The sequence below is a fragment of the Streptopelia decaocto genome (genome assembly GCF_964273445.1).
Source record: "Streptopelia decaocto genome assembly, chromosome: 11".
NCBI classification, from domain to species: domain Eukaryota; kingdom Metazoa; phylum Chordata; class Aves; order Columbiformes; family Columbidae; genus Streptopelia; species Streptopelia decaocto.
In genome coordinates this window covers 3478202-3490390 of record NC_138666.1, presented here as the reverse complement: position 1 = coordinate 3490390, position 12189 = coordinate 3478202, and the positions used below count along the sequence as shown (strand labels likewise).

Genomic DNA, 12189 nt, shown 5'->3' with positions numbered 1-12189 from the left:
GAGCTTTATATTTCCTTGCCACTTTGTCTAACATGTCTCACAAATGTGAAATCGCACATGAATATCTTTGTAAAAGCCCTTCTGAATATTCAGATATGTGCATATTGATGCATTTATTATTTGTATAGCAATAACTTTATTGGATTGGGGTCCCAGCTGTGCTGGGAGCTGTACAAACATAACAGTAATGTCTGTGGAATACATTCTCAGTCACCCATTCTGGTTTCACAGTAATGTGAATTCGCATAAACAGTTACATACGGTAATTGTGAAGGGGGTTTAGTGGTCTGTTCGAAAGACCCATCAGAGTAATCCTTTTAAAGGAAAATAATAATACAGACGAGCTGAGCATCTTATCTTTCACACGGTAATGATACATGGTCTTAATATGCACAGAGTGACAAGAAAAGCATATAAAAGTAGTTACTAGAACCTGGCATCTCTCACACTGAAACTTACTTTAAAAAAACTTTGACTAAGTCTTGAGAACAGTCTTACAAGCTAACTTGTTAATATTAATCAAGATAATAAACATTCTAAAAGCAAAAGAGCTTTCTTATCAGATTAAAAGGAAAAAATAGTGTAAGTAGACTACCAAATAAAAGGTTTATGTTTGGTATTACTTTATGTGGTAACTTTTCCGCACCCAGCAAAAAAGAAAAAGTAACTTTACTGCAAGTTAACCAAAACTCCAACCAAAGTAAAGAAAAAATAATACAACTACACACTGAAACTAAATTCTAAGTTAAAAATAAAACAAACACACACAAATGAAACACACTCTTAATTGACTCTTTCATTAAAATGCCTTTCCAGCTAATGAGCAACATCTACTCTAACAGCTCTGGTTTTACGCACAGAAGTAATTCTTGCTATGGGCAAGACCAGAGAAGCTGATGGCATGCAACATCTCTGCTGGTGTCTTTAGAAACCTAAGTGGACAGCAAAACACTATTACTCTTAAGACTTAAAAATACTGCAAGACAACAGCATCCATGACATGGTGTTTCAGATAGCTGAGTAATTAACTATTGTTTTCCAACTCTTTTGGACCCTCTCCCCAGGAATGAATTTGTGTCCTCCTTCTCCTCCTCCTCATGGGCTTAAAACAACAAATACTAGCATAAATAATTTCATTTCTGCGACACACTCAATCTTACTCAATCCAATTGAGTGATCTGCAAAGTAGAAATTGCTGTATGACAGCACTGCATGCCAAAGAAATTCTACCACATGTACTTGGAACAGAAGTGCTCTTCTATAACAGCATAAATCAAAACTTGGATACACATGAATATTTGAGGGAGAGAACAGCTTATCAAATATAAGAAACATACTGCGTAATTACAAAAGCAAAAGCCAATCAACCGGGCTTCTGATAGACAGGATTTAACTGTACACAGTTATAGCAAAACAAGAACTATTATTCAGGATTTAATTCTCCAGAAGAGAGACATTGCCAGGAGATAGATAATCCAAACCGGCTTCTCTATCCAACCACTTCCCTCATTAGTAGGCCCCATAAATCTTATTCTCCAGAAGAGGTCGGGTTAACCTCACTAATATTTGGTTTGCTATGAAATATTTTGATCAGGACCTAAATGGAAGTCTTGGCAGAACTACTACAATAAAGACACAACTCCTTTGCCTTCAGCATTTCTTAGGTGAGCAACATTAGTGAGACTTAGGGACTGAGGGGTGAACTGCCATAGTGCCAGAAGCCCAAAGATTACCATTCTAATTAAGTTGTATGAAATAATACTAGTACAAGGATGCTTCCAAAAGCAAACAAACAAAACCAACAAACCACATATATTACATCTTGTAGAACCTTTCTTCTTCCCATTGCACCCTTCTCCTTTGGCATCCTTTATTCTAAGACATTCTAGAGCCTCATTTTGTTTCACTTTCAATATAATCCAAGTTTCTCTCCAGTAGTACCCAATTTACAACATCCCCGCTAAGGCATCCTATAAGTATTCACACCTTTAAATCCTCTATAAGGATCTCTTCTTAGTTTTCATCATTCTCTATTTGTGCACCTACAACATCTAGCTGTGGCTATGGCAGCATCCTTTCACTCCAGCTCCCTTGAGCTTTTCTTACATGTTGCTCCTCTGATACCCCAACTGCCTTGTCCTCCTCCAGCTTTTGCCAAGGTAGTTCACAGCTCCACCCTCTTATTCCTTCACATATATGATTACCTTATCAATGGCAATTATTCTCCTAATGCAAATTATTTCCAAATACATTTGAGATATATTGCAAAGACAAAAATTGAACACAACCCTTAGATGGCTATTAAAAGGTACGGGTTGGTTTTCTTCTGCAACGTGATCACACTGGATTGGACGGGACAGCTTACATCTGCATATGTTTTCACATATATAGGCAGAGTAGAACACAAACAAGACACTAAAATTACTGTCCTTCAGCAGTGAGGGAGAGCAGAAAGACTAATTACAAAATGACCAGGTTGGCCTTAAAGAGTTGTTAAGAATCTTACTACTAGAAACAGGCTATAAAGTTATTTTTCTATTAAAATATTATTTTACAGACTTAGGCCAGACGTTATCCCTGCCCCTCTAGTGAAATAACTTTTAATGTTAAAGAGTAAATTAATAGCAATACCAAAATCAGTATGTTCTGTATGCAAAAAGGTGAACCCGATTACCACCTGAGAAAGCTTTTTCTAAATGTCTAACAGAATGAGCCTTCCTTTCACTAACATCACTAAAATCAGCATTATGCTTTCAAACAAGTAACTTTCTGCTTCTCTCTACTACTATTTTGTAAACAAAATCAGCAGAAGTAAAACAACCAGCAAGAGCTGTAGTCAAATATTGTACCACGTGGCAGAAACAAGCCCTTCAAAGGCACCTGAAACAGACAAACATTCACCAATGTTGTTTGCTTACACTGGGTAATTACTTCGTCAATGTAAGCACATAATAGCGTCACACCTATACACATTATCAAGGAAAAGCAGTCTTTGAAATGTTTATTTAGGTTAGGCTTGGTGTAGAGCAAGAGTACTTTAAAAGTGGACAGTACAAGTGCAGTTACATAACAACGCATCATCTCGCTGACAATGTATTGACAAAACCATATATTTACCTCTACTTCTCATAACACAAAATCACAGAATATCAGGGGTCGGAAGGGCCCTGGAAAGCTCATCCAGTGCAATCCCCCCATGGAGCAGGAACACCCAGATGAGGTTACACAGGAAGGTGTCCAGGCGGGTTGGAATGTCTGCACAGAAGGAGACTCCACAACCCCCCTGGGCAGCCTGGGCCAGGCTCCATCACTCTTATCGTGAAAAAGTTACTTCTCATATTTAAGTGGGAAAACACTGTGGAACTCTCTTTTAAATTAAAAGCCCAGAGAGTAAAAAAAAAAAAAAAACAACCCTTTATTATTAGTTACTCTCAAAGCCACACTAGGTTCCCTTCTTTACAGACCGAAGGGAACCCACGCTCGCCTAGCGCCAGCAGCGCTGCGCAGGCAGCAGGAACCCGCCCCGCCGGCCCCGGGCACCCACCTCGCAGCCGCCAGGCCCCGGCGGCACCGCGGGTCACCGCACACCCAGGGCACACGCTTAACCAGCGGGGCTCGCAGCCCGGTGGCTGCATCGGCCGTTCCGAGCCGCCGCAGAGCCGCCGGCGACCGTTGAGCCGCGACCGTTGGCCGCACGCGGAGCAGCCGCGCGTGCGGGCGGCGCGGGACGGGGCGCCCGCGCTGCTCCCCTGGCACCAGCAACTTCACGGCGGCCCCTTCAACACGGGGTCCCCAGCTGCAGCGCTGCAGCTGCCGGAGCCCGGGCTGGCTCTGCCCCTTGCAGCCCCAGCAGCCGCAGGAAAGAGAGCTCGCTCCTCGGGGCCGGAGGGGAGCAGGAAGCAAAGAGAAGGTACCTTCAGCTCTTTCTCCCGCTCCCCCGCTCTCCTCTTCATAGCGGCACGCGGCGGGAGCCGTCCTGCCCGCGCTGCTCGCACCGGCACGAGCCCCGCACGCAGCTCCCGGGGCAACTACAACTCCCGGCGCGCCGCGCGGGGAGCAGGTGACCGCGATCAGCCCGCAGCCCCGGTGCGCGCGGCGGGGGCGGTGCTGAGCCCCTCCCCGAACTACAACCCCCAGCAGGCAGCGCGGCGCCGCGTTCCCCGGAAGTGGAAGGGCCCGGTTAGCAACAGGGGCAGTTGCTAACGGGGCGCTGAAAGGAGACGTAGAGCAGGAGGGAACTGTGAGTATGGGGGGAGCTGCTCCTCCTCTGGGGGGGCAGTGATGGAGCTGCTCAGTGGGACATGTTGCTGTGGCCCGCGGCGGGGGTGTCGCTGAGGAGCGGGTCTGGCGGGGTTCGGGAGAGCTCGGCCCGGGGCTGCGCTCCCGGAGCGCTGCTGTCGGACCGCTGAGGCTGCCTGGCTCTGTGCCCGTGGGAGAGGGCAGGCTGCCCTGCCATTCTGTTAAAAGTAGCCCCAGAGCCCTCCTCAGCCTCCTTGGTGTGTGTAAAGCGGCTGCTGGGGGAAGCGGGAGTTGTGTCCCTGTGCCCGAGGGCGGGAAGAATTGGGGAATGGGGGCGTTCCCTCCGCCTCTGCCCCTCCAGAGCTGAGTAGAAATTCGGAAAGCCCTTCTAAAATACGTTGAAGGCAAGAAACGGCTGTTTTGATTTTTCTGTGTTGCGGTAGGACTTGCAGGTCCGAGAGGTGTTTCCTCCCTCAGACCACAGCAGGCTGTGCTGCTCTTGTTTCCCAATATCTTCCGTATTTTCTCGCTTTTTTTTTTTTCCTTTCAACCTCCTAAAAGTCGCAACACTGCAACAGATGGTGTTTGAAAGATGACATGTATGTGTGCTCCTATCAAGTAATAAATGAGATTGTTTTATATGATAAGCCTAACAGAATGCAAACATTTATCTTTAAGGAATCAAAGAGGAAGAATGTAGGCTGGAAATACTTTGTGATAGACCACCCCCCTATTTTAGCCTATCTCTCCTTTTACATATATATATATATATGAATTTTTTTTTTCCCCTCTTCCATGTGCAAGAGAAGCTGAGTCATGTTTTATAAGAAAAGCATCATCTTGGCCATGGCCAAGACTCATTAACTTCTAAATTCTTGTTAAAGCAATTAAGTCAGTGTTACAACTTTTAAGATTTCACTAGAAACTGCCCCTTCTAGACTCACTGGCTGAGAACTTTGGAATTTTAGGTAATCCCCCCTCAGTTTTGCTATATATAAATGGTGTTGGGAGAACAGTGTGCTTCTGGGAGTTATATAAGAATTCGGACATAAAGCATGAGCTTTGATACTTAGCTTTAAATATTTAATACTCGTTACTGTCTGTTCTTGCCAAACACTGCAAACTTCCATGCAGTTTTTTGTAGTCATAGCACCAGTTTCATAAGTAGTGTAGTATATAAGAAAGTTGTGGTTTCTTTAGTTTCAGTAGCTATATCTAAAATTCTTACTTATACCAAACTTGAAGTTTTTCCTCTCTTTGTACATGAAGTTATTTTTTCTCATTTTTTTAGGAACAAATGCTGAAGTGACTGTGGCATTACATTATTTGCAAATGAAAAGTAGTTTAAGTTGTTGAGGTTCAGCATGGCATATGTATCCGTCCAGATACAGCTACAAATTTATCTCTCTTTTGCTTTATTATGCTTTATTTTAGGCAATACTGCACTCTTAAGTGGAATCACTGTTGTAGCAGTGTTGCCGTACAATTTTGTCAGATTTAGTTGGTTTGAAATTGCTTTCTAAAGACGTAATATGGAACTCTCCGGAGAAGTCTCATACTTCCAGAGGTAATGCTGGGACTGTTGACTGCAAGGAAAGTCATTTTGTTTAAGTGTTTGTGATTGACACTGAGGCAATGTTCAATTGTAACTAACATATGTAGCACATGATTTGCTGATTGAAGCATCCTCTCTCAGAGAAGTAGCATAAATTATGGTTGTGAGTGATTAGTAATGACATAGGTGGTTCTTATGTTACTAATGAGGCAAATAAATTGCCAGGCCAAATTCTAAAGCTGTAATTATATTTTGCCTCCTAAACCCAGGAGGCAGGTTTGTACTATTACTATCTAAAAACACTCTTCTTCATAAAAACAGTTTATTTTTTACTTTTCCTGTGGCCCAGTACAGAAAGCTGAATACTTAATTTTCGTCACTTTGTAATTAAAATGAAACAATTAATTCTTCCTTTTACTTTTGAAAATTTCAACTTTCTAAGTTTTGGGGGACTTTAATTTTATATCGGCTTTACCTTGTCCCTTTTCTTCAAGTCATGTCCTGTTGCTGGCAAAAAGTGACTTTTGTGTACAGCCCTGATATGTTTGTTTAATTACAACTTAAATATTTCTGTGTTTATTTTGCTGCTACTGACAGGGGGATTTTTGTTTGTTTATTTGAGGGACAAGCATGTGTTGTTTTCTCTTTGATTTATAATTGAATGGATTTCTTTCACACTGAAAATAACAAGGTGGTTTATCCATAGCAAAGTTTCTTTAGTAAGTGACAAATAGTGAAAAACAGTAACATTTGTCTGTCCTTGTTATTGCGCTGGAGTTTTGAAGATTGATTTTAATAGATCACAAATGTTGTGGAGTCGTGCTGATTAAAATATTTGTTTATCTCTTCATCTCTCTAAAATTTCCCAAAAAATCCTGACATTTTTGATTAGTGAAGACTAAGACAACTACATCCTAGAAGACATAATGGTAGCATCTTCTCCTTGCTACCATCGTGAACCAAATTAGGATTGATCATCTAGAGGTGAAGGTTTTTGTTTCACTTTAATCTCAGTTTCTGTAGTGATACTGATACAGTGACATATAATAATGACCACAACAATGAACCTACAGCTGAGTGAAGTCAACGACTGCAGTTAGCGCTAATTTAACAAATTACAAAAACGCTTTGAGGGATTTGTACAAATAACACAAAAATAGCTGAGAACACTGAGGAGCTGGATTCCACTTGATACGTATCTGTCATCAGAATTGTTCCATCTCTCACAAGGCCTGCATGCCATGGACCTCAACATCATGAAGCAGTATTCTTTGGTTCAGTGCCTGATGCCATTGAAACTGTAACCTTATTGCTAATCTGCAAGTGTAGATCAGTTTGGGCATTTCAACAGTCATGACACAGAAACATTTGTTCCACATGAAAGAAAAATGTGGTCAGGTTGTTAGAAACAGTGAAAGCTGGAAATAATACTTTATCCTAAATTTTAATGGTTAAAAAAAAAAAAAAAAAAAGATTGACTTGTTAGAAACTAAACTTCCATTAATCCTTTTCATTCCTTTTGGACAAAGCCATAAGGAGACTTGTTTGGTAAAAGTCTTTACTGGTAGAAGAAAGACAGCTCTTTAGCAGCAGTTTTGGTTATGACAGACTTAACAGGTACTTCAAGGAACGTCTGTGGGTTGTGCTGTGTCACTTTTGTCCTCTTTAGTAACATCACTGTTAATTTCCCAATGCTTTCCTGGATGTTTTTAGATTCACAAAGGATTTGTACCACCTGAAGAGTGTAACAATAGGGGGAGAAAGACTGCACAAAGGACTTCATGTCTCTCTTTCCGTGCTGTTTCAGCCTTACTTGACTCTATGGCCAGCATGTAATTTTCTGCAATAGAAGAGAAGAAACAGTAGTTGTTAACAAGTATCTTCATATGTTACGCTGAAACAAATGGACTACTTTCTCACATTAATACTTTCCTAATCTCACTTTGTCATTTAGCTAAGCTTTCTATTGCCTCAAGAAAGAAATATGTTCAGATTTATGAGAATCATTCATAGGACAGTGTCTATCTTAGGAAGTAATTTCTCTTATGACAGTGATTGAAAGAAGACTAAGAGAATGGTAGGCAACACTGAAATGACTTTATAACCCCCAGCTCCTCTGTTCCAAAGAGTCCCATTCAAAATGTGGAAGATGGCATTACTCACTTACAAGTTGATGCCTTAAGCTTTGACCTGTCTTAAAATGAACAAACAAACAATTAAAAACAAAACAAAAACAATAAGAACCCACAGGTCCCCCTCCCACATACACTTAGAAATATAGCCTTAGCCCGAAGATTGCTGAAGACAACCGAACTAGAGCTTAAAAAAGCTAGTTCCACATACATTGAGTTGAATTGGAGCTACTGCGTAACAAAGAAGCCGTATTTTGTTAATAGATTAAAACTGGCGTAACATTAACTTGAAAGTTTAGATTGTCTTCTGAGCGATACAGTTGAGATAGGAGCATTCACAGTAATGTAGGACTCATTTCAGTGAATCTGTCATTACTTTTTTTCTTCATTTTATATGATGTATTGTAGTTGATTTTAGTCTCACAGTTTACGTTCCAGATAGAGAAGAATTTCTTTTGAATTTTGTTATCCGTAGATAAGCCATGTCTGTTCCAGCTGATGAAACTGTGGGGGACCTGCCTGTGAGAGATGTGGGTCTAACTCTAGCTGGAATCGGAAGATTACAAGGTTTGTACCAGCTGCTATTTATTACAGTTACAGACTTTGATCAGTGGCTTCTTTAGTTTCTTTCTAAAAATGTTTCTGACATTCCCACTCACAAAATGAAGTTCAAATACCATTCAAAATCTGGGTTGAATTCTGAAAGATACTATGACCTATTCTGTGCTCATGTTGCTTGTTAAAAGAGGTGAGTTGCTGTGAGATTCTAGAAACTGGAAATCTCATTGAGCTATAACCTTCATCCTTCGAGAAGAAAAGAGAACTTGCTTGGTCAATTGAGGACAAGTCCAGACCTGTTCAACAAAATGGGAGCCAAAAGTACCATGCAATTCTGATATGTTACTCAGCTGCTATTAGAATGGAACTGCTGGGCTTGGTCTTGTATCTGAGTAAATTTACAGAATTGTGAGTTAATCTTTTCAAGCTTTGAGAGAGTATGTTAACTTTGAAACAGATTAGAAAGTATATTTGTGGTAATGCTCGTCTTATTTCAGTATGTTTGACAGTACCTTGTTACTTGCTAAACTATTTTCTTTATGTTGTCTAGCAGGTAATCAGTTTGATGTATCATTTGAAATACATTTTTTGTGTGAAAAGTAGGAAAAAGGCAGTGATTAATATGTCAATAAACCTGAAAAAATTAATCAACAGACTCATACAAGTGTAAAATATCAAATTACTTTAAAACTTTCATTATTTTTTTTTTCAGTATTTCAAAATGAGTTAGACTTTGGTTACATGTTATTGAATGTGTTGAAGGTAATTTAAAGTTGTCTTGGTTTGGGTAGAATCATCGAATATACAGAATGTTAAAGCTCGACAAGCTGTATCACAAATCAGTCGAAAGGAACTGGAAGACAAACTTCTTTGTTTACGTGATGAGAACATCTTACTCAAACAGCATGCAAATAAGCAAGAGGAGAAAATTAAAAGGTATGGGTTTTAATGTTTGGGTTTAATGTTATTTTAGCTCACAATAATGTTTTTGACCTCTAAAGTATTATCAAGAAATGAAAAATCATGCTGATTCCTCTCGGAGCACTTTTTAAAGCAGTAGCAAAAAATCATTCATTGGAATTCATTTTTTTATTGATTTCTGGTTGTCTTGATGATGTGTGGGGTATTTTTTTGCAGAGGACAGTATTACTTCTCCATGTAGAGATGCAATACTTAGGAGTGGGTACCTTGGGTTCATAGCTGTGCTATCTGAATACAAATACAACAGCTATTTTGGGAACTGAAAAAGAGCCTATAGAAGCCTCATTATTCATCAGGAATTTCATCCTAGAATCAAAATGGCCTATACAGACAGATTCTGCCCCTTTTTGTGTCCTTCTCTGTCTTCCAAGAAGTTGACCAGTATCTAGCCTTTTATTGTCTAGTTAAACCTAAAATATCTTTATAATTATGTTCAGCCCTCCTTTATTCACGGTAATAGGTAACTTCATTGAAGGAGTCCCAAGTATCCTGGGGAACACAGTACCCAGCGTACCCAAACATAGGCAAGCAACTTTAGGGTTATTACTAAACTTAGTGCTGTGCTGGCAAAACAGTCTGGACCCAGCAGAATTGTTCATGGTGTTACTGTATTCCAGGAGGGCTAATTAATCTGAAAGCACCAGGGACTCTGTGTTCACATGGTGCTGTACTTAAGCTCATAAAATCGTGCTGCATCTAAGCTAGCTTCTGGTCAGGAGCTAACCAATTCATAAAAGGGCATCTGAAGATATTGCCTCTGTAATGGGACTATTTAATACTTTTATAAAGTCCAAAACATTCTTTCTTTCTGACTCAGAACCCAGTGAGTCAGGTTCAAATGGACCAGCGTGGCATAACTTCTGTCTTTTGTCAGGCTACTGTCAAATATAAGATGGTGGAACAACTTAACTGCTTCTTCCAAATGGCACTTCTGTGTTGCTGTTAGATAACTGATCAAATGTATTCATCATCCCCTTATGTAAAATTACACAGAATGTCCAAATTGGAGTACCTATTTTAAGGCACAGAAAATAAAAAGTACAGTGTTTGTCTAGATTGCCAGAGAAAAATCTGAACTCCTCAAGCTAAGTTTCTTTCCCAGCATCCCTCCTGCTAAAACCCTTGTTACTGAAAGATCGGAATGAATTTGCGGTAGAAGTACATTGAAAAAAAAAAAAAGCAGCCAAACCTAAAACATGCTTACAGGCAAGTAACATTCTGTGACATCCTAAAGCTATTATGGATTTTTTTTGTTTCACTTTTGTTCTTTTAAGTAGAAGCTTCTGTCCACAAGTATACAAAAATAAAACAAGCCCCTTTAAACAAATTGTGTCCTTATTTTCAATTTTCTTTCTGTGCCTGCAAAAATAGATTTCCTGTTAACTAGATACAGGTCTTGAAGATGTGCGACCAATTTTGTAAAGTCTTGAACTTGTCTCTCTCATCAAAGCCACCTTTTCTTTCTTTATATGCCAAGTTTTTTCCTTTCACTGCTGGGTATGTTTTCTGTTCTTGTATATTACATCACCCCCGTGTGCCCTCTCTGCCTTTTGTTCTAGCTTACCAATGTTTATCAAAACTAAAGGAAATCAAAGGTACAATTCTTGAGATGCCAAAAGCAAAATTTGTATCCTTTTAAAGACAGATGAAAACCATACCCTCTGTATCTAATTCTATTCTTCAGCTAACCGTTCCTGCTCCGAAGCACATTGTTAATATTTACCAAGTATAAAATTGAGTATGATAATGAGAACGATTAAGTCTTTTTTTTCCGGAGTGCCTTCTTAAATATCTCCACCTCTAGATTTTAGACATTTTAGAACTGAAATATATATTCAAATCCTAAAATACTAGAAATTATACATCATTGGAACGTTGTGTATTATAGACATTCTTTCAATAGTTGAATGTTTTGTGGAATTTTAGCTTTTATAATTTGCCCCATCACATCCCAAATCTGTAACTTTACTTAACAGCATGCAGAGGTTCCTTTATAAGGTCATGCGTTAAAAATTACATTTAAGCAGCATATGGAGTAAATATGTGTCCTCTCTTTACTAACCTTAAATGATAAGCCTTAGGAAACTGTTATTTGTCAGTGCTATAAAGCAGATTGCTGCACAGTGGTTTCAATTATCTTCAAAGAGTTCTTCACAGGCAGTAATAGTTATATCAAAACCTGAAATTTATTATTCAGGTTCTATGCTGAAGTCTTCACAGTGATTATGTTCCTTTCAACAGAATGCTTTTTATGCTGACTTTTCACATTCTTTTTCATCTTTTTTTATTATTTTTCCCAGAATGGCCACCAAGTTAATACGGCTGGTTAATGATAAAAAAAGGTCTGAACAGGTTGGTGGCGGCCCCAAGCGGCTGGGTCAGGCTGTGGAGCTGGAAGAAATGATTGAGCATTTGCAAGAGAGAGTTCGGGAGCTCGAGAAACAAAACGAGAGCCTCCGCAGCAAACTCATCTCCACTAAGCAGCAGCTGCAGATCCAAGGCCACAGGCCTTGTCCATACAGCTACGTTCAACCACGTGTTAACACTGGTCTCAGAAAAGTGAGCGAGGCTGCCGGCATGCTGGAGCACGCAAAGAAAGGTATAATTCGCCTTCATTAAAAAGAGTGGTTTATATACGTATCACTAATTATTGCTTCACTCTAGTAAGTACGTACCCTTTTCTGTTGGTCAGTGGGCAATGGTGCCTGGAGGCAGAACGATGGT

The 12189-nt window shown here is 39.9% G+C and overlaps 2 protein-coding genes across 11 annotated transcripts in view; one reads left to right on the top strand and one right to left on the bottom strand.

Annotated features, from left to right (window-relative positions):
- FTO (FTO alpha-ketoglutarate dependent dioxygenase) overlaps positions 1 to 4087 on the bottom strand; it is a 233266-nt gene extending 229179 nt beyond the window's left edge. For 5 of the 6 annotated variants that reach the window (XR_014185053.1, XM_082062363.1, XM_082062364.1 and 2 more), the window contains exon 1: positions 3915 to 4087. Coding sequence is in view for 4 of the 6 variants with exons in the window: in XM_082062363.1 (XP_081918489.1) it covers positions 3915 to 3953 (39 nt within the window). In the remaining 2 variants the exon portion in view is untranslated. Of the gene's footprint in view, positions 1 to 3544; positions 3673 to 3914 lie in introns of those variants that run through there. The other variant, XM_082062366.1, reaches the window with a different exon arrangement.
- RPGRIP1L (RPGRIP1 like) overlaps positions 3797 to 12189 on the top strand; it is a 72541-nt gene continuing 64148 nt past the window's right edge. For 3 of the 5 annotated variants that reach the window (XM_082062359.1, XM_082062356.1, XM_082062360.1), the window contains exons 1-4: positions 4107 to 4240; positions 8402 to 8493; positions 9276 to 9420; positions 11766 to 12064. In XM_082062359.1, coding sequence (XP_081918485.1) covers positions 8409 to 8493; positions 9276 to 9420; positions 11766 to 12064 — 529 coding nt within the window. In that variant the 5' untranslated portion in view covers positions 4107 to 4240; positions 8402 to 8408. Of the gene's footprint in view, positions 3911 to 4106; positions 4241 to 6428; positions 6779 to 8401; positions 8494 to 9275; positions 9421 to 11765; positions 12065 to 12189 lie in introns of those variants that run through there. The other 2 variants (XM_082062357.1, XM_082062358.1) reach the window with 2 other exon arrangements.